General features: G+C 38.5%; 1 protein-coding gene across 2 annotated transcripts in view; it reads left to right on the top strand.

Moving 5' to 3' along the window:
* The window catches only part of dock1 (dedicator of cytokinesis 1), a 204,575-nt gene extending 183,304 nt beyond the window's left edge, over positions 1-21,271 (top strand). For both annotated transcript variants that reach the window (XM_081601109.1, XM_081601110.1), the window contains exons 47-52: positions 8,844-8,981; positions 12,441-12,583; positions 13,517-13,715; positions 14,571-14,745; positions 16,088-16,239; positions 20,350-21,271. In XM_081601109.1, coding sequence (XP_081457235.1) covers positions 8,844-8,981; positions 12,441-12,583; positions 13,517-13,715; positions 14,571-14,745; positions 16,088-16,239; positions 20,350-20,445 — 903 coding nt within the window. In that variant the 3' untranslated portion in view covers positions 20,446-21,271. The remainder of the gene's footprint in view (positions 1-8,843; positions 8,982-12,440; positions 12,584-13,516; positions 13,716-14,570; positions 14,746-16,087; positions 16,240-20,349) is intronic.
* The last annotated feature ends 1,912 nt before the right edge of the window (positions 21,272-23,183 follow it).

Genomic DNA, 23,183 nt, shown 5'->3' with positions numbered 1-23,183 from the left:
CACAATGGTACAGCAGGTAGCACTGTTGCCTAGCAGCAAGGAGGCTTTGACTTTGAATCCGAGCCCGGTGTCTTTCTACATGGAGTTTGCATCTTCCCTCCACATGTGTGGATTCTCTCTGGATACTCCCGATTCCTCCCACAGTCCCCAAAACATGACTGTAAATTATCCATCCATCTGCCTGCTGTGTCCCCCACCTGGATGACTGTGATGTCAAATAGTATCCTGTCAGCTGGCCATCCTTTTCTGTTGTCTTTAGGTTTTGGCAAGTTCAGTATTTAACATCTGCCATAAAAATATAGTCAAGTTTCTGATTTTTGCTTTATAAAATAATACTAAAGCTGTGTCCAAAAAGCTGTTATGTTTATTTTACAGGGAAAATGTCTTGGAACCCCGTTAAACAGTATGAGCTGTCCTGTTTTCTTGACCCTTGTTAGTCTTGTCTTTTTTGAAATTGTCTAAATGAAGACAGGCACACTCGAAAGGAGGAAGTGAACTCTGAGAGAAGCATCCGTGTGACATTGGCATTGTGCTCATCCAGTAATTAGAAAAGAAATGAGGGTTTAGAAACCGGTGAATTGAGTTCTGAGAAAAGCTGTGAAAAGACACTGGGTGTTTTGCTGGCGTTCATAAAGAGTGGATGTCAAAATGACTGGCTAAAGCTAACGACTTTTAAATGAAATGTTTGTCATGCACAGTCATGAAAGTAAGCAGCAAATTATACACATAACTAACGTCCAAGCATCAGCTGCCTATTCAGAAACACAAAAGCGGATCCCTTTCTGAACTGTAACAGTTGTTTGTTTTTTTTTCCCCAGAACGCTTTCTTTTGACAGGGGCTTTTACTCCAGCTTTTGGTTCCTTCATCTCATAAAAGCTAGCCCGGGTGCTTATTAGTCTGCCTGACTCACCAGTAGCTGCTTGGACCTTTTGGCCGTCATGAAAGGTCTTAATATGTCATCTCAGCCCAGCTCTAAGCGAGCGTGCAGCGTCTCAGCTCACCAGGCTGTTGATCAGAAGGCTGTGTGGTGAGGCAAACAGGGACAGAGTGACGGGAATCAGTTTGGCACAGACTGATATTAAACAGCAGTGACATTCCCGTCTTACTTGTCAGCTGCTAATGTTGGTATGTTGTTCTTCATGAACTGATCAGGAGGGTTTTTTTGTGCCCTCAAACCCCCCGAAAGCATTTTGAGAAATATATGTCCCTTGTGTGTAGAGACACACAACCAACAGCTATAAGTAGTTGTGGATATTCTTCAGGACTTATTGACATTTTTCCTGCTACAGCTTTGTCATCGTTTTCGGTAAACTGTCACAACACCCAGCTATATTATGCCATGTTTAAAGAAACACTTTGTGCTAATTTCTAGGTACACTCTCCTTGTTCAGAGGCTCTGCAGATGTAACTTTCCAGCTTACTTTTATCTCCACATTTACATATCCATCAGTGTATTTATGAGTTTTGTGTCCAACACTTTACGCCAACCTCTACCAATTAGTTTAAGCTCCTGGTTGCTCTCACTCCATTGGAGGCTCCGAAAACAGTTTTCAAACTACTGAAGCATTTTGTATTTACTATGCATCAAATCTTCAAACATAAATCCAATCAAAGGCTGCAATCTTATTAATGTTTGGTGTATAACATTCTCTTTAACCTTTTTGGGGGGAAGGTAATGTGCTCACATTGTCATTCATGTGTTTGGTTTAAAAATGTTCTTTATAAATCTGGAACAGGCAATCTGTAAGTATGAAAAATAATTAGCACAAGATCATGTCTACAGTGTGACCCCTCTGTTGTAGGTAATTATGTAAAGGAAGAGAGGGATTCCATGATTGAACACATTTTTTACTGAATACAGAGTGATATGTGGCTGTTCCTTCAGTATAGTCTTCTAAGGCATATCATGAAATCTAGAACAGCATTTAAGCAGTTTTGCACAATATTGCACTGGACAAATAGAATTATTTGCAGTGTGATGAACTAATATAATATGGATCTTATCTGGCACAAATATAACTGATAAATATTTCCATTTTGATAGTATGCTAAGAAAATTAAGACATGAAACAATCCTCGCAGAAACGTTTAATTCACTAATGTTAATTGGGTAAGTTCATTGGGTAAGTTCAAGGTTTGTCTGCTTGAACGCTTCTCATGACATGTGACTATGGTTTTATCGCTCACACCAATTGAGAATCCTGTAATAATGACAAGAGGGACTCTTGACTTTCGGTGGAAAGTGTCCCACCCTGAACAGCCAGATTAAGAAATCTCATTTTAAAATGGGAAAGAAAAAGGAGAAAACTTTCACACTCTCAATTTAAAGGCGTCACTTTATTAGTCTTAAAAAAGCAGAATTATTTTATAACAATACGCTGACTCTAAAACATTCTGGTTTTAAGAATAAATCAAAAGTTTAAAATGCATTAGTATGGATTATTAAATTTTTTTTTTAATTAAACAAAAATATTAGCATGTGTATATATGTACTTCAACTCATATGGAAGACATAAGAAAAGAATAAATATATAAATAAAAGGATAATATTTTTGATAAAAATTAAAAGCATAAATATATATTTTGATAAGAAATAAAAGCATAAATATATATTTAGTTTTTCCTTTTCCTTACACATGAGTTTCCGTCAAGAAAAATATATATTTTGCTTTGCCTTTTCTTGATTCTCCCTTTTCTGCTCGCCGTATTTCTGCTTACTGTTTTTCCGTTTGCTGTTTTTCTGCTGCATCGTTATGCATAGACATTATATTATGTCTATGTCGTTATGTGTCAACTATTGGCCGAGCGACTGCACCTAAACGCCCCACAACGTCTGACGCAGTGGCATTGGTTCCAAAGCTCCATTGGCCAATAGTAGACCAAATGTTCTGAAGCCTTTTTTCCACTATAATTTTTAATTACAATTACGGTAATTTATTAGGATTATTAATGTATTAATAATTGCACAGTGCTAGGAACAGTCTGTGACTTATTATATTTATTTTTATAAATTTTTGCAGACAATTTAATGCTGTGACTATTTTACGAAACATAAGAAACAACAGGATCCAGCCCTGCACTTATACATCATTTTATTGAGGTCCAAAACCTAGAAGTTCTTGTCTTGCGTCATTCAGGAGTCTTGGGGATAAAAGGGCTTCATGATTGTATTTCAAAGGCAGATTTCAAGAACAACTCGGGCAAGAGTTTGGGTCAAGTGCTATTCCACGATATATATATATGAGGAGAAAATGGCCCATGCTGATAACGGCAACAGCTGTTCGTTACCTAGCAACTAAAATCAACAGACTCAAGATAGTGAGAAAAGACAGGACCAGATCCTGTTAAGCATTCTTCAAAATAAAAAACTTCCTCTATCCAAATAAATCACACTTAAATATGTTTCACTTCACCTCTTGTAATTATATACAATCATGTTCAATTCAATTAATAATTATCATCATGTAAATTTTGGTTGACATATAATTGTAAATCAGCCACTTATGCAAATTATACTTAACATATAAGTGTAAAGACGTCACAGCACCCTTTGAACCACACTCCATACCAATAGGTAGTGCTACTAAACATCTTTTGCTGACCACCAATACAAAATCAACAGGAAGAAGAACACCCTACCCTTTCTGAGCTTTTGTATTTTGATTTTGTTGGCCCTATGTACATAGTATGCATATTAGAAATCACTTGGGTAAAATAAATCTTATACGCCAATACATATCTAAGTTTGTTTAAGTATGTGCTGTAGACGGCGATTGTTGTAGGCAAGTTGTTGAGCTTTTTAACGTCACTAATTCTGCTGCTGCTGCCCCAACAGATGACGGCAGAAGAGAATAGAACCTGTTTAGAGCAGCCTGAACCGTCTCTTTGAACCAAAGATCAGACACAGGAATATGATTTATAGTATGTGACAGATAAAAGGAAATATAAATGATAGCCTTTCAAGTTTCCATTAAAAATATATATATGGTTCTCCTATTTTAAACTATTTATGCATGTCGTCTGTGTACTAGTCTAAAGAAAATATACTTTGATCATTTGCTTCATTTTACTGGCCAAAGTAAGAAAATACATCAAACTTTTGTCAGGTTTACAATGAATTGAAAAAATATAAACCAAATTACATGACAATAATTCATTTATATTGATGTGAAAATATAAATTTGGAGTTCAAATGTTTATATTTGGCGACTAGGCTGTTAAAATAAGATGATGTACATCACCTACATGTCCTTTGTTGTTGTATGAAAGCTGTTGTGGTGATTGGTTGGGAGAGTGGAGGTTAGCTTTTGTTGATTGCTTTTAAAATAAATCCTGGTCAGTAACTAAAAAGATGTTTTAACCTGGAGTTCAGCTCTTTCCAGCAGCCTTTACATTCTGTGAAGCTCATTGCTGTCTTGTGCTGGTCAGAAAACATTCGGCAGCCTCAGCCTGTCTGGCCTTGTTAGCAAGCTGTCTGTAGTCTTTTTTTTTTTCTTTGTTTTTAACGAGATACAGTGACTCTCTGCCACAGGTGTTTGTGAAGGTGAGGCTGAATATATGGAGCTACGACGTCATTGTTTCAAAAACAGCCGCTCGCTTGCACACACTGAAACATGAAACCTGCGTTTTGAAATGTAGTCACTCCAGTCCCCCATTTGCAAAAACTATTGTTTCTGATTTCCCAAAACTGTGGATCCATGCGGAGGCACAGCCTAAACAAAACACCTTTGGATACACATAATCTTGGCTCCATGTGGATTGTGCCGTAGTTTTTCGTTCCCATGAAAACAAACTCAAGCATAGAAATAATTTTAAAAAAATAAAAAAAATACACAAAAAATTTAAGTTTTCCCCATGACTACTTTGCAAGTCATGGAAGCTTCCTTTTTCCAATGACTGTTGACATATGGACTGGAGGAGTCTTAAAGTTTTTACGTTTAATTAAAGTAAACATGCCTGTGTGCGTCTTGGCCCTGAGCCTCAGTGTCGTACACAAAGAGTTTATCAGCGTACAACCACCAAGCAGAACTCTGTTGCCATGCCACCTCTCAGTCGCGCTCAATCGTTTTAAGGTCTATAAAAAGATGTGGGTATCCTGGGAGACGTGAATCTTGCCTCAGCTTTCACTCACTGTTTTTTTTGGGGGCGGGAGGGTTTCTCCCGTCATTGCTTTTTCGTCTCGTCTCACAACACTTCGTCCTTCTGCCTCTTCTCCCCATTCTTTCTCTCACCTCTTAACTTATACCCCCTCCACCGCAGTTTCCTTTCCTTCACCTTTTTCCGTCTCAGGCTCCTCTCCTTTATTGTCTTCAAAATGCCCCAGCAGTGATGATGATGAAGGTGCACAATATCAGGGGAAATCTGTGCACAGTGTGTGTTGCCTTGTCTCATTTATCTTCCTGCGCCTAGCTTTGGTTTAGTGGAGCGCAGCACGGCTACGCTCATTGGCTTTCAGTGACTGTGATACCTGTGCTGAATGTTTCCTATCACAAGATGATTAGTGCAGCATGTTGCATAGGTGGAAGAAAGAAGTCCTGATTTTATATATGTCCTTTATACTGTCCCTTTCAAAAACACTGTTCGATTACCCCCCCTAACAAGATTCACACCTTCAAAAAAAAGTTCCAGTTTCTCATTTGCACAGAAAATATATTTTTTCCAAAACCGTAGGGAAAACTCATCAGAATGTATTTGAAAGCAATCTAGGAAATAGCTTTTTAGTCTTTTTGTGTGTTTCTTTTTTTTTTTAGTGAACCTATTTTCTGAAATTCTAATTAGTAACCCATGACTTTTTGTTTCCTTGGTGCATAAATATGAGGTGGCACAGAGAACCTTTTCTGCTCTCCACAAGACTGTACAAAGACCAGACCTTGACCCTCACAGAGCGAGCAGGGAGTAAGAAAAATATCCAAAGCTCCCTGTTGCAGAAATGCAGTGCAGTGGCATTTCGGGGTCACCAAGTCTCCATAACAATCATAAAGCAATGTGAACAAAAGCATTTAGGTATAAATGCAGCTTTTTTTCCACAATCTGTCTCCTCATAAACCGTTTGCCAACTTTAGGTTTACATTAAATACAGCGTACTTGTCGCCAACTTCTCTTCTCATTTTGCCCCTTTCTGCTTCCAGTTCCTAACTGTAAGCAAACGATCTCTTACAAGTATGATTAAGACATGGTAAAACAGCTTTACGTTTGTTTTTCATGTAGCTATCCATCCTTTTTTAGAGTAATTGGACTGGAAATGGGCAAAGACTGCAAGGATGGTAATTAAATGCCAGAAAGTGAGGAATAATGGCTTCCTCTCGATCGCGAGCCCATAAATCAGTTGTTTTTTTTATTTTAGTTGGATATTTCCATGAATTACGGAGATAAAAATGTCTTTAAATTTGAACATTCATAAAATATGACAAAACAAAACCCCTGATTCAAAGAAACAATGTCTGAGTAACCTCCTGCTGATATGTATTACGTATTTGCCGTCGTATAACTACATTTCCTCACTTCTGAGTAGATCATTTAAAATCATGCAGGTAAGAATTGGTCTGTATAACAAAAAATGGTGAGTTATCATCTTGTGGTTTGATTTTTCTGTTGTGTGGCTAAGACCCTCGCAGTATTGATGAATACGTGCATGTCCTGTTAGTGACAGTGAGCAAGAAAAGTCCCTAGCTTGTGCAAGTGTGGTTGACAGTTAAACGCTTTTTGATTCTGGTTTTAAAATCTACATACAGACAATTTCACTTCTTTGAAGGATTACCTGAAAACCCTGTTTGTGTTCTTCATCACAAACTGGTTTGATAAAGGTTTGGGATTGTGATTCTTTACCATGAGCTCAAATAAAGGTATCTGGCTAAATGCTAACATATACCAAAACCCTGGACTGGAAATGTCTGTTTGAGACTGTTACAAAACGTTGCGTCACAAAACTATAAAGGTGCCATTTTCCAGCAGAGTGGAGCCGGTTCCTTCTGTCGTCTGCTGTGAACGGGCAGTTTGCCCTCAGAACAAAGATCTGACCCCAGGGATTCTCAGCTTAAGACGTACACAGAGCTTATTCTGTAACGTCCTACTTTGCTGATGTTTCACACACCGAGTTCTTCTTCCATTTGCTCTCAGTTTGGATGAATTTCTTCCCCGTAGAAGACGGCGTACAAGATGTACTCTTCGGCTACAGACTGTGATTAGCTATTTAAAGTTTAGATACTGTTTAAATCAGATTCTTGTCGTAGGAGGAATTTTAAGTATGAGGGGTTTTTTTTTCCTCTTTTTTTATTTGTTACAATACATCTCATTTTACCCAGCCGAGCAAAAAGAATTACTCATATGCTGCTCAGCAGCTGAGGAATGCTGCTTCCTCCTCTCTCTAGATTTAGTCAGCAAAGCTTGCTGACACTGACGGTGCCACCGGGGGTTTCCTAATTACCAGTTTTCAGCAGTTTCAGTCTCTCCTTCGCTCCCCTTTTTACCTGCAATGCTGCCGCTCCGTGCTAAGGTTTCGTTACTCACTGGCTTCCCACATTCTGAGAGCCAGCAGTGAAGTTGAAAGGCTGCACTGCGTCATTGTTTGCGTCAGCGGCCGCGAAGTAAACATCCATCACATCTTGTACATGCCCGTAGATGTAACCTGTCTAAACTTTTGCATTTGCGATTCTTCTTATGTACGAGTTGTGATCTCTGTGGCAGGAAGGGGGGGAGTTGTGCGCCATGGCAACAGCTTCTGCTGAAGTTCACTGGCAAAGCCTTTCATTAAAAATATCAAGCTGGGGTACATTCACCGATTAGGCAATGAGAATAGCTAGTGTCTTGTGAAAATATTAATATCCCTTGAACTCTTTTATGTTTTTTTTTACTTCACAATCACAAACTTTCATTTATTTTACTTATTTAGAGTAGTGCGTAGTTGTAAATTCAAAGGAAAGCAATACATGGTTTAAGATTTCGTTTTACAAATAGCTTCTAGAAATAATATATGCGTTTATATCCAGTCCTTACGAGTCAATATTGACAAAAACTCTTTGCTGTAATTACAGTAGCAATGTCTTTTGAGACTTGAGGCTGGTTAAATGTTTAAAGTCATTGAACTCCTGGAAGGTGAACCTTCAGATTCACAACTTTTGCAGGTTTTCTTGTTGGAAAAACCAGCTTCACTGTCCTTGAGGAAGAGGAGCATCCCCGCATTATGATGCTGATGGCAGTTTCAGGGTGATGTGCAGTGTTGGTCTGTCTGTACCTAGTGTCGTACTTGTTGACCAAAAGACATTTCTAATGGCTTTCTGTCAAAAATTGCTTTCTTCTGTCATGTCAGCTTACCTGGATGGCCATGTCTTGGTTAGTTTGTAGTTATATCGCACTGTTTCCATTCTAAGATGGTGGAGTAAAGGTAGTCCTGTGAGATGTTCAAAGCATGTAGATGGGCTTGAAAACAAAGAAACTCTGCAGTTTTCAGATGTTCATTTGTAAAATATTTTAGAGAAGATGTAGCATTAGCCTTCCAACTCACATTTATGAACTAAGAGTTGGTCTATCACAAATCCTAATAAACTAATCACAGTTAGCTATTTGTAAAATGGCAAAAGGGAAAAAAGTTCAAGGTTTGTTACCGCTTTTGCAATCTACTGTATGTTTGGTAAGAAGGTGATCTTTTGTAGCAAATATAGATTGTCATGGCAACAAGTCTGGCTGTACTCTACCAGCGCTGGGCTTATTTACAAGGCAAAGAATGAAAATCCTTCAGAAAGACAACAATGATTTCCTCTCATGAATGAATTGTCTACATGGGACATGTTATGTTTTTAACGTTAAATGTTGAAGGACAATCATGTTGTTGTTTTCTCTTCACCAGATCCCACATCTCGCTGAAGGGGTTCGTATTCATGGTGAGAAGGTTACCGAGGCGCTGAGGCCCTTCCACGATCGCATGGAGGCTTGCTTCAAACAGCTGCGAGAGAAGGTGGAGAAACAGTATGGTGTTAGGAGTCTGGTAAGACCTTTTTTTATTCTGTCCTTGATTTCTTTCCTTTCATGAACAACAATTTGCTGCTCAGCATGCTAGTTTTCGCTCCTTTCATGTCAACTGTTAGATTGAAAATATTGAAAAAGTTTCAAAGTCCATGTTGGAAAGACTTAAAAGTCAAAGCAGGAAAAGGTTAAAGTAGTTCAAACCGAGCAGGTCATAGCTTGTAAACTTGAGCAAAATGTGATGCAATAAGTGACTTTATTCCACCACAAGTGGAGGCTAAAACCAGTGATTTCCCCCGCAAAGCAATTGAGTTTTCAGAGCAACAGAGACATTTTATCTGTCTTGTAATAGAGGTGGGCCTCGCAATGACGACCCCAATATGTGCATTTGACATGAACTCAGTTTGTGAATTCATAGCTCAAGCCCACTTCAGTTAAGCAGCAAGATGGACAGGTTAAAAAAAATCCAAATAGAGAGTTTTTAAGTGGCCTAGTCAAAGTCTAGACTGGTTGAGATGTTCTTCAAACAGGCTATTCGTTAAAAACATTGTTTTTCTTATTCTGATTGTTTTAATATTTTTAAATACAAGTTTAAAAGAAATTCAGTGTGTTTCAGTTGAACACTTGATAACAGTTCTTGCCATCAAAGGTGTAACAACCAACTATTAGGTTTAGGGACAATTACTTTGGCTTGGATCAATTTTCTTTTGACCTATATGAATGAAATCCTTATTAAATTAAGATATCTTTGTCTAATATTAAAATTTGCCTTGATATTTTTTTTTTTTACATCTCCTATCTTTGCCATTTTAGCCTTGTCATATTGAGAAGATGATTGCCTGCACGTGCCAGGACAGATTTGCTCTACAAAAATGACATTTTAAGATGGCATCCTAATTGCGTGATTGATTCTATTAAATCCAGAGTGCGTCCAGCATTAAAAACGGCAGGCTAAATAATTGGTGTAATAATAACCCTTTTTTGTATGACCTTCAACCATTTATGATACAGTTTGGAGTTTAAAAAAAAAACAAAAACCTCTCAAGACAACTTCAAGGAGCAAATACTTTTTTACAGCCAAATTTTAATATGAAACAGTTAGAATTCTTTGAAACTGTCTTGGTAGACAAGCCTGATGATGGACATATGATGGCACACAGATGAATTCACAGTTCAGCTTGCCTTTTATTTATTTATTTATTTTTTTTCAGGAAAAGTGCAAGGTTGCTTCTGTGTGACAAAACAATAACCTCATTGTGATTGGTATCAGCCTGGCTATTTCTTTGATGTAAAACAAAATAAATAAATCAGAACTATCAACAAAATACTTCCGTATTTTGTTGATAGTTCTGAATGTTCATCATAAACAGGTGCAGCAATTAAACTCAAAAAGAGAAGCTCATTTCTAGATCGATTACACTTGGTGAAATGTGTTTAGAGATGCATTTTACTACACTTTGGAAGCGCAAACTGCAGTTTGTCGGAAGATTATAACATAATACAAAGCCAAAAAAAATTTCCTTTTAGACAAAAAATCAACACAAACATGGAGAACAACTACTGGCTTGATTTTTGTCCAGCAGATGGTCAGCAATCGTCTCCACACACAATAAAACCTCTTAATTCTCACCCCTAAAAATGGTTACATATTATCCACATATTATCCAAATAAATAAATAAAAAAGAAAGAAAGAAAAAGAAACGCGTTGCTGTCAAGCCAATAGTTTTTCTCTGCAGGTCCAAGGTTAATTCAGCAGAACGATATCAGACCTAATTCTGCACACTCTGGTTTATGCTTTGAAAAAACTGGCTGCAGTCGAGTATTTTGTTTTCTGAAAATGTACAATGAATCACGAACAGGAGACTGGGGTAACAAAGATCAAGGCATGTTGAAGGAATCTTCATGGATACAGGTTCCTCTTGCGAATCTTTTAACACATGCTAAATAGAGTAAAACTAAGGTTTTGCTGAAATTTTCCCACAGAAAAAGTTTTACAGAAATCCACATTAAAATCCAGATGTCAGAACACTATAAAATATATAGTCTGCACTGTAAATCAAATAGGGATTTTGCAACGATTTCATGAAGCAGTCCAACAATTTTAAGACTAAGCAACCAGACTGTGATGGTATTTTACACCAGTTGGTAAAATTTTTATCACAAAACTTGACAAGCACATGACTTAGATTTTCCTTTTCAGTAAAGAGCTTTATATCCCACCTTTGCCTTTTTTTTTTTATTATTTGCTGATGTCAGCTGTCTGAAGCGGGTTGCTGCTGTGGGACCGCTTCCCACTTCTTCTTCTTCTTTTTTACGGCTCTAATTGTTGCTTGGCCAAGCATTTCCTTCTATCCTGCCAGAGGTAAAGAGTAGCTCCCTACGCTAAAAGGAAAGGGCGGCAACCTTTCAAATGAGAAAAAAGCCATCACTTCTCTGTTAGATATGTGGCTGTCTGTCATGAAAGTCTTGTCAAGGCTGTGAGTTTAATTATTCTACCCACAAGGTCCAGATGAAATTAAGAATGCCTCAAAAGTTTTTACTCTCCCCTGCCTTCGGGCGATGATGTTGCTGCTGTTGAAAAAGAAATAAACCGTCAAATTTATAGTTTGTTTGATGAACCAAATATATTGAATAGCCTTAATAGGATGTTTTGGTACCAAAAAGAAACTTGTTCTCCATATTGATTTGCAAACCAGTGCCTAAACTACGACTTGCGAGTAAGCTATGTAGCCAATTAGCTACATAATTAGCTACTCTCACTATAATATCTTAAGTTATTTTGGTAACTTAATATATCTCACCATAATAAAAAAAACTATTATTTTTATAAATAATAGTTTGTTTAGTAGGTACTAATTAGCTCAATGTGGAAACTTCTGTATTAATATCCTAACAAGTTGCTAAGCTAGCTGTACTTGCAAATTAGCTGCCTACCTAGCTTACCGGTGCTAACTGTGGTAAAACAATGATGTCAGGGTTAGGGTGAGACTTTAGGACTCCAACCGTAAAGGGAACGTGAACATTCCCCCTTCCTTTAAGATGTCCCTCTTTAAAAAAAAATCTTTGTAAGCACAAGTGGATTTTTTTTAGTTAATGTCAGAAAAAAAATAAAAATAACATAACCGACGCAAATTAATCGAAAGATCATGAATCCCTTCTTACCCCCCCCCCAATCATATACAGTAAACACTGGAGATTTTTATAACCCTGATAATCAACGGCAAATTATTTTAACAGTGGAAGTAAATTTTGCTTTTCTATGTTTCTTCAAAGCAGTAGTAATTTTATTTTATTTTTTTAAATATAGAGCCAACTTCTACTAGTTCCAGTTGAACTCATGTTGAATGTTTTCACAATAAGTGTAGCCTGTGTGAGATTAATTATGCAGACAAGTGATTTGACTGCAACACGTCTAAGAACTCAAGTCATTTCAAAACTTTTACTGTAAATCTTGTTTTGTTTTCTCCTCTGTGGCGCTAGCCGTCAGGTGACGAGCGACGTGGCCCTCGTCCTCCCTCCATGGTGCGCTCCTTCACCATGCCCTCCTCCCAGAGGCCGCTGTCCGTGGCTTCAGTCGCCTCTATCTCTTCTGACAACTCCCCGTCCAGGCCTGGATCTGATGGGTAAATCCATCATTCACTATTTCTCTGGATGTAAATTATCATCAAATGTGACTTTTATTTGTTTAGCAGATAATGGTTGGTTGTTAGATCTAACAGTGCAATTTTTTTTAGGTTTGTTCAACTTCCGTATTTTGTTGATAGTACTGAACGTTCATCATAAACAGGTGCAGCAATTAAACTCAAAAAGAGAAGCTCATTTCTAGATCGATTACACTTGGTGAAATGTGTTTAGAGATGCATTTTACTACACTTTGGAAGCGCAAACTGCAGTTTGTCGGAAGATTATAACATAATACAAAGCCAAAAAAAATTTCCTTTTAGACAAAAAATCAACACAAACATGGAGAACAACTACTGGCTTGATTTTTGTCCAGCAGATGGTCAGCGATCGTCTCCACACACGATAAAACCTCTTAATTCTCACCCCTAAAAATGGTTACATATTATCCACTGGCTGTTTGAGGACAATGTTGTCCTCATGACGGTTAAGTCACAAAAAAGGTCTCTCCTGAAGCTGGCTGTTCAGACAGCTGTATAAAAGCATATTAGTGGTAAATCAAGTAGAAGAAAAAAGTATGGCAGATGCCAAGGGAGCACAATAAAAGCAACCTGGCCTTTCTTAATACCACTGCTGTGCTACACCCCTCTGATGCTGTAATCCTTGCAAAAGGAGCTCCACCTATGTTCTGTGTGCATGTTCTGCTTTCATCAGACAAACATTTCTGTTTTAAAAATATTTTTTACACTATGAATTCTTTAATATACGTTTCTGAACATGTGATTTTAGTGTTTTTGTGAGCTCATCACTTTATGAGGAGTTTTGTTGTTATTCTAATTTACTCACCTGCCCCGGCTACATGCTAGCAGAATACAACATTCAGCCGTTCTCGTTCACAACCTGTTTGACCATTGGACGTATTGTCTTTCCTTCAGCTTTGCCTTGGAGCCCCTTCTACCAAAGAAGCTGCACACGAAGTCTCAGGACAAATTGGACCGGGACGAACCAGAAAGGGACCGCAAAGAGAGGAAGAAGGAGAAGAGGAACAGCAAGCACCAAGAGATTTTCGATAAAGAACTCAAGACAGCAGAGATTCAACTGCAGCCACCCGAAGCTGTCATACTCTCAGAGACGGTAGTGTTCATTATAGTTATTATTCTATAATTTGTGAATCTTTTTTACCTTTCCAAAGATTATTTAGTCATCCTTTCCCCCTCAATAATAAATGTACGGTTAAAAAAATTGATTCCTAGCTGTATTTGTCTCTTTCTCCACCCTTTCTATCTCCTCTGTTCACATTCCGCCTCACCACTGCTCTGTCTATTACAGCAAAGAGGTGTGAATGTACTCTTTATGTCCAGAGGGGATTCTCCCAGGCTAACAGCACAGAGCTAAGAGAAGTAATGTAGCCATTTTATGCCTAAAGGATCAAGAACAGAGTTCCACGTAATAACCATTGATTAATAATGTTTATATAGTTGCTTTATCGGAACTGATATTTAACGCAATCATCAATATAGTTCATATTTGCGTACAAAATTACATGCTGCGTTTCCCAGTGTCTCCCTCATGGCCGGGTGTTTGAATTTCACCAATTACAAAGTTATTTGTTAATGTCGCCTGCAGAGCGGAGTAGCCCCAAGGACATTTCGTTTCATATTCAAATTCGAGCCACAATAAAGTAGGGAAAACGCGCTCATGCATGCAGATAATTGTTAGTAACCACAAATAACACCCTCCAACCCGACAAGCACATTTATCTAAATGGGTTTTTCCTCTAGGAATACAAATAGTTGTTTTAATATGTGTGAGGAATGACACAACCACCCCAGAGGAGTTGTGAAGCCACATTTCTGCAGTGATATTTCATCAGCGTCCAGGAAAATGGGCTTTAAGTGCCGCTTTATTGACTTGAATGGATTTGGTTTTTCGGTTTCGGCGCTCAGTAAAGACTTAATCTTTCATTTTTCTCCACCGCTCACCTGACAGATCAGCCCCCTGCGGCCTCAGAGACCAAAGAGTCAAGTTCTCAACCAGATGGCTGGCGATCGGCGTCTTTCTGTCTCACCAGGACCTCCTCCTTCCTCCACTTCCAACTCCTTACCTGGTCCCCCACCCATTGCACCGAGGAACAAATCCACCTTTAGCCTGAACGCTGTTTCAAGTAAGAGCAGTCTCCACTCTGTTCTTTTGATCTTCTGCACAGTTTAAGCAGTACTTCCCCTCCCCCACTTGTTTCTGAAAGCTGTTAGCTTTGTCTGTCAAGATAAGAATCAAGAAATGTTTGCCACTGTTGACAAAAATCCTGAAACGTTCTGTGGTTTTTAAAATTCTGCATTACCACAGAGTAAGCTTACTTTACTCGTAGAGCAAATCAGAAATATACTGAATACAGAGCTGAATGTAAAAATAATGGCAACAACCCAATAAGCGCATCAAGTTAAAATAGTTATGGAATAAAAAATGTAAATAGGTATAACATCAGAAATGTATTCTAGAGGGTAAACACATACAGTTCAATGTAACCGTAGTTAAAGACATTAATCAGAAATTATTTTAGATTTTGTGGTGAATATAGTTTGTAGCTATTAGGCTGTGATCATTTTTATGTTTTGACTGTTTCATTAAAACTTGTCCACATTTTTGCTCTTACTCATTTGCTACAATTTAACTCTTAAAGCTGCTGTCAAAATCCAACTAACTATCATTTTAGTGGTTACAAAATATTTTTTTTTTCTACTGCAATGCTTTACATGAAATAAAGAATATGATGTCCTTAAAGAAAGTATCACTAATGTCTCATCTTAGTTCAGCCTGAAATAAAATGATTTTCTAATTAAAACATGTTTAACTTTTATCAGTGTGTGAGAAATTTAATTATAGAAAAAATGTGTTTTATTAAAGAAAAAGCATTCCTTTTGCTGTCTTCTAATAGTTATTTAGATGGTTAGTTAGTTTTTACAGAAACTAAGAAATGTTTTAGCTTTGTATTTTATAGGTTATTTAATTTTGGTGTTTTCTAATGATGTGAGCGTTTGAGTGTGTGTGTGAATGGGTGAATGACTGATGGTTGTGTAAATCCCTATGGAGTCTTCTGACTTGATGAAGCTCAGGGCATTAAGCATTTTTTTCTAACATGTCAATACATTGTTGCCTTTAAACTTAAAGAAAGCTTTGTGTTTCACAGCTTCCAATTTGTGAACAAAGACGTTTTATATTTTGCATTAAGTTCACCTTACATGTGGTGGTGCCTGAAAACTTAATTACTTAGATTAGTGTAACCTGGAAATAATTATTCTACACTAAGCACAGATTAATTAACACGAAGTATTGTTCAAATCTCACTTTTTTCTGTGTCTTGTTGTCCAGGGAGCTGGATGCACTGTAAAGCCCCTAGCAGTCGGTCTCAGTCTTTTAATGTCTTTTGGCTGAGAGCCCTGATCTTACAGAGACCCTCATGAATTTTGTTGATGAATGTCTGCTGATGTTGGAATTTTTTCTCACAGGTCTGGAGCTGAACGGGATGGGCTGCAACGACAAGGGGGAGACCCCTCCTCCCCTGCCGTTGAAAGGCAGCACAGGAGATTACGGCAACCTGCTAGATAATCAAGACTTGACGAGTCCCTCGACGCCTCCCCCGCCCCCACCTCATCAAAGAGTAGGTGTTTTAATTAGGGCCCAGCGTAACTTCCCTAATGATGCATGGCACTTAGACTGAAACGAACGTCCGACGCTCACACTTGACGTTTAGTTCAACCTCCACCGTAACTCCTTTACCCTCCACCCCACCATTCATCTGTTCTTGCATGTCCACATGCAGGTTTTCAGTTTAATTTAGGGGGTTTTTTCCTCAGGTTTTCTGCAATATGTGCCACAGAAGAGTGTAGGCATCAGTCAGTTAGCTGCCCGTCGGCCCTGCCGTTATTTATGCCGGTCCTGCCAGAAGGCCCGGTGCTCAGCCGTGATTGATTGGATGATTACTTTACCTCTCCCATTCATCAGAAGCTCTCCAGCTGTTAATCAGTGACTCATCTCTCCACACTTGCTGACTTCTACTCAAGCCGTCTTCTCGCCTGGCCTGGCCTGGCCTGGCTGTTAACTAATCTTATTTATCCAGTGTCACGGCCCGTGGACAGGTAGTAAAACTGAGCACTGGCACACGATGTGGCAGAAGACTGACACTAACGCAGAGAGAGCACATGTTTCTGAGAGGTTAGTGACTGCCCTTCTTCATTTCCAGGCTTTTATGGAGGGAGAGGCGCGGCTATCGAGGAGCATCACTCCTCATCTGCTGCTAAAGGCAAGAGGCCTGTTTAACCAGCTGAGGCATTTTCTGTTTCGACTGAATAAAAATAAATAAATACCTTCAACATATCTAATGTATTCGGAACAAAATCCACTCCTGTAAATTATTTTTTGCTCTTTGTACAGTTGTAGGACGTACAGCAACCAGCTATTTGGCTCTTGCAGTTACAGCAATACACTTGCCTAAAAAATTCTGCAGAAATAGTTATGTTTAGTTTTTTTTTTTATTGTTGCTTTTGTCATTATTGCAATCAACACCACAAAATATCATGATGATATGTAGAGGTGAGACTTTCCTAGAGCAGGAACAGGGAATCAGAGTTGAGGGGAAGATGGCTGCAGGGCAGTCCCTGATGCTTGACTGGGTTGGTTTTGACCTAAATGTATTCAGTAATTAGAATATCTCAAAGTCCAGATGTAAATCCAGCTTAAAACATGTGATGAGTAAAACTCCTTGAGACATACCCCAAAAGACTCCACCAGTAAGTATTGACTCAGGGCTTCTTAATATAAATACACACAAAAGAAAATTCAAAGAATTGAAAACTCTGCTTTGTTTTGATTTGTTTCAAAAAATCCAAATAAATTCCATGAAAGTTTGTGGCATCTTCTCCAAGTCTAATTACGAAGTGGGATTCAATTTTAGCCTTTCAAATCTAATGTTTGTCTTCCGTTATTACTACGGTGCACTCATGTGTCAGCACAAATCACAAACTAGCTCTAACAGCTGAGGTCTGATGACACGTGTCAGAACAGGCTCTACAACTTGTCAATCTGCTGCAAATCAACAGTAGTGTCTCGGGACGCCGGTAGTGTTATGTACTGTAATCTGTCCACAAGAAAGCAGCCGCTCCCAGCTGTGTTCTTGTCTCTTCGCACAGACTGACACATCACCCAGCTGCTAACTTCCTTTTTTCTGCTCAGTCACACAACACTAACTTTTTTGAGTCAGTCTTTTTTTATATTTTCAGATGCTGAACAAAACAGTTTTGTTTAGTCTTATTTGTCTGCGTTACCTTATTTCTTTTGGTACATATATGATTCGAGTCAACTGTCTTTTTTTTTTTATTTTTTTTTTTACCTTTTTGCTGGTTTTCAGATTATTTATTTCTACACATCTAAGTCCATTTTATGTATAAAAATTCATCAAAGTTCAAATAACCTGAAAATTTGAATAGGTTGACATCCTCTAATTCCAGAAAGATAAGTTTTTTTTAATCAGTACTTTGCCAAATATACAATATTCTATTGTATATTTATTACCATAATTGTTGTTCTTATCCCCTTTTGGGCCATTTAACTAAAACAAACACGACTGATTAATCTGATCAAATAAAAGTAACTTACCGACCACCTTCTTGTAGATACTATATCTCCTACCACAAACCATAAGCAAATTAAGTTATGTGTTGTTAGTGCGAACAAAGTGTCTTTTACACAAACATAAATTGGGACAGTGAGGAAAACTGACTGGTTTTTGTTCTCTAGTTGGGCTCAAACCAACCAAAACTGCAGACATATTTCTTACCAAACACATATCAGCTCATATGGGGCAGGATGTTCCTGTCAGAAGGATGTTTCATATTGACCAAACATCAATTCCTATCTGCCAGAAGGTGCCAACTATTGCCGTTGGCACCTACCAAGGGAGCATTACATATGCCAGGTTTCCTGCAATATGAGGACATTTCACTCCAACTAAACGTATTTTTTTAACACCATTTTTATTTACACGTATTGACATGACATTAATTCCTACTTGCTAGGAAGTTTGCTACAGTCCACACATCACCTCGTACCCACCTTGGGGGAGATAAATTACAGACCAGATGTCATTTAATATCCACCAAGGGCACATTTGCTATCAATCATGCAACATCTTTTATTGCTAGTAGTATCCTTTTAACTGTACGACTTCATACCCCCGAGGGGAACATTTCGTGATAACTATATGTAAGTTTGTCAATGTGAGCTGACCATATATCAGTTCATACCTGCCTGTAAGCCATTTCGTACCAACCCTTTATAACTTTATGCCCAGATATCCAGGGGGATATTTTGTACCAACCATTTGTTAATTCCTACCTGCTTGAGGGATCTTTCCTACAAATCACTTGTCAATTCATTCCCACCAGGGAGACATTTGGTTAATAGTGGAACATTTTGCATGGCCAGGGGGATGTATCCTTTTGTCCATACATCATTTCATACCACCAGGGGGACATTTTATACCAACCACCTATCAGTACAGACTGGTGCTATAAACCATGTCAACTGTGTGTCTCCACTTTAGCACACCTGAATCAAATAATTAGGTCATTTCCAGGACTCTGGATAACTTGACAGAGGAGGCGCTTCAGCCATTTGGTTCATGTGTGATGGACACCTAAGAGTTGCAGGACACTGGCCTCTGAAGATCGGAGTTTGACACCCGTGCTGTACACCACGGGCGTCCAGATCCAGTCCTCTAGAGCTGGTGTCCTGCCAGTTTTAGATGCGTCTCTGCTTCAGTGCAGCTGATGATGCGAGTGGTCCAACTACTGCACCTCAAAGTTCTGCAGAGTCCTGATAATAAACCATCATTCAATTCAGGTGTGACGAAGCAGAAAAAACAAGACTAAAACATGCATGAGACCGGTCCTTAAGGACTGACTTTGGACAAAACCACTGTTTACCAACCTTACTTTGAAAAACCTGCCAGCTGGATGTTTCACACCAACCTCTTGTCACTTCCTACCCACCAGAGGATGATTTGTACCCTCCATGCATCGCTATGTAGTTGTCAGAGGACATTTTGTACCAACAACGTGAGAGTTTGCGGCCTTGAAGAGGACCTTTGAATTTGACCTTGCATCAATCAGTTCATACCCACTAGAGAGAGGTTTTGAACTAATCATACATCAGTTTGTACGTTAGGGAACATTTTGTGCCAACCACAAGTCACTTCATACCTCCTAGAAAACATTAGGTACTGACCATATATCAGTTTGTGCATGCCAGAGGGATGTTTTGTAAAAACTGCACATCAGTGCCACTCCACCAGAGGAGTGTTTAACGTTGTCATCATTGTCCACTCCAATAAGTTAAGTCTAGAAGCATATCCAAGACACTCAACAGGCCCAACTGGGTATCAGAACCAATATTAAATGAACTAGTTGCTAAAACCAGGTTAATATGTAAAGTTTGATCAATTTTATATCCCTATTATTTATGAAATTTTTTAAAGTAAAGACTGGCATGGGATGGTTTAAGTAAACTGATACTAAATGGGTTTTTGTACATGTATGAAATGGAATAAATGGTGACTTATGCGTAGGAAATGCTGATGCAGAATAGCAAAGGGGCGCATTGGCTTGGAGTCATCATCCTGTCATTTCTCTCTGCATTAAAAATATTTCTGAATTAAACTGTTTTGACAAGAGAGAAATATAATTCCGGGGTTTCTTTTCCTTTTGTCTTGCAGCACGTTCCACCTCCTCTTCCTAGCAAGACCCCACCTCCTCCTCCTCCCAAGACCACCAGGAAACAGGCCTCCATCGATTCAGGAATCGTACAGTAAACAAAGACACTGACAGAAAGACCAAACAGCACACTGACAACAAAACAAAAACATCAACAGTAAACGTTCCCACGGAAAAAGAGAAAGGAAAAAAGAAGGTTGCTCTCACCCACACATCCCTCGCTCCCCGTCCCAGCTTGACAAGATGAATACCTCACCGCCGCCCGCCCCCTCTTATCGTCCTTTAGTCTCTCCGTTAGTCTTTCCGTCTCCTGTTTGATGCCGTCTCCAGCAGGGAGCGCGTTTCACAGATGAATAGTCACTGAACTTGTAGATGCGGTCTACAACCACCACTTTGCCACTTTGCGCCTTTTTTTCTTTTTTTTTTTTTTATCATGACATGAGATTGTGCTCAGACAAGATAAGCTGGGACCAGCAGCTTCTCAGCACTGACCCACTCTCAATTAAATGAGAGCAAAAAGTTCATTAAAGCATTATTCCTGTCTCTGTTATTCATATTCCCTCCCACTATGTACAGAGGTATGTATATATTATGTTATTTTATTTCAGGTCTCTTTGTACGTTTTTTGATCATGACTTTTGTTTTTTGTATTAACGCATCACTAGATTAGTGGCATTTAAGTATGAAACAAGAAAATGGCTTGTAGGTTTGGATTGACAGGGATTTTGAAGAACCTATCATGAATTTTATCGGTAAAATATCTGGAGTGCACATCCTGCTAACTCTTATTCCATATATTCAAGCATCATTGTTTAGACCATGTCCCTGATTGCTGTAACCTTGGATTTCAATAACATTGACTGTTTCCAGTTCACTACTGACATGACTTCTGAATAAACTTTCAAATGTATGTATTTTTAAAAAGGAGAGATGTCTTCCTCATTATCTCTGCCTACGTGGAGAGACGCCGAAAATAGATCTCTGCGCTTTCTGGAAGTACAAAAAAATAAAGGAGGAAAAGTAGCAGAACAACCTGACAATCTTTATATGCTCTCTCACTTTAACTGAACACTGAGTGGTAAATCTTTCTGCTTCCTTGACTGGCAGCTATCGCAGCAGTTTCTGCATCAAACATGCATGACCTCTGTTTTCAGAAACATGTTACTCGAGTGAAAGTGGAGTTTCCACGTAGCTGAAAAAGCTCGAACCTTAAATTTGCTTCACCTTGAAAAATAATGGAGCATTGTCTGTGCTACAGCAAAGTTTTCTTTTTTATTATTAATGCTTTTCGATACTAAAAATCTGTTCAAAGCTACGGTTGAAGGTCAGGTAAAAAAAAAAAAAAAAAAGTTTTTTTTTAAAGCTTTTCTTGTATTTTTCTTTTATACAACGCTGCATACAAGTCAGGCTCTCTTCATGCCATATCTAAGGAGAATTCATGCATAATTTGTGTGGTCCCCTATAGGAATTTGTGCAATGAGAAGTAGTTTGTTAATATTCATATTTTTCTGAATTGATGTAATCTTTCCTCAACAAGCGTTTTACAAAGACGAGTATAAAGAAAATCAGAATCCAAGTCGAGATGAAACGTTTTAGGTTCCACATCACCTAAGGCCTTTTACTAAAGACGGCGCCAGGATCCTCCTGCAGCTTCATCATCCTGACTGTCACGACAACGCGCTCTTTGAACTTTTTATCAGTCAACTCAGACGACATGATGAGAACCAGCACTTCTGGAGTTTTTTTTATTGTTCCACTTGTGGCTGGGAAGCTGCAGTAAAATTGCTCCGTTGTGCCGTCATTTTCTGAACCACCTTTGTGCATTTGGATGAAGGTATATGTGGGCCTTATTTTCTGTGTCACAAAACCAGCTGGTGGGACCTTTTTTGAAGTACTTGCCCCAAGTTGCTCCTGCTCTTGTATTCGGCTGACACTTTTTGAGTGGGTGTCTGCCTGAGGGGGAAGAAACGCTCCGAATGAAGCATCTGTTGTTTGAAGGTGTTTTTCTCTGCAGAAGATGTGGCTTTTTAAAGCTCTCTCTTGTCCTAATTAGGAACACTGAGTGACACTTTTTCCCCTCTGGTTTTCTTTTTTTTTTTTTTTTCTGGGGGGAAGCTGTCATACGAGACCACTTGTAGCTCATAGTCTTTGTGAACGCATTTTGTCAGATGGTAAAATGCCTCATTGTTGGTAGTTGGTAGTTCACTCTGATCAAAATGCACAGTCATGTGTAGTTTCTTCATATACAAAGTATACCAATTACCAAGAGCAATAAATAAACAGCAAATCAATTGTCGCTTTTTTTGTGTCGCTCAGGAGAAAAATGTAATCGTTATGTTATTCTGCACTTTACTGTACAAAGGGAAATTTTGATGCATCTTAACACTATGTTATACAGACCTTGCTGCTTATGCTCGTTCCCAATGAGCTGTTGGAACTTCATGACATGGTCAAGGTGGTTTCATCCATTTTGAAAGTGCAGAAAGAAAATGAACCAAAACCAAATGAAGATGTGACATTTTTCTGCATTATCTGGCTGATTGAACCGAAACACCTGCACTATTCTAGTGCCAAAACAACATTGGATATAATCTGCAGACTGAAGCTCTATAACAGGGGATGGAACATTTTTCTTTGAAAAGGTGAGTTTCATGTTTTGTCTTTTTCATAAAATGATCATTTTAAATGTAGCTAGATAATGATGGCTGTATGGATTTCTCTCAAGCTAAATTTTGAATTTAACAACTGGGTTGTTTCAGAAATGCAAAACTGAATCTTACGACTAACATCTCATTCTCTAGCATTATTTCAAATCAACTTATGACTTTTCAAAATG

The sequence above is a fragment of the Poecilia reticulata genome, chromosome 19 (assembly GCF_904066995.2).
Source record: "Poecilia reticulata chromosome 19, P_reticulata-male-v2, whole genome shotgun sequence".
Lineage (NCBI taxonomy): Eukaryota > Metazoa > Chordata > Actinopteri > Cyprinodontiformes > Poeciliidae > Poecilia > Poecilia reticulata.
The sequence above is the reverse complement of the archived record's forward strand: the minus strand, read 5'-3'. Positions and strand labels throughout refer to the sequence as shown.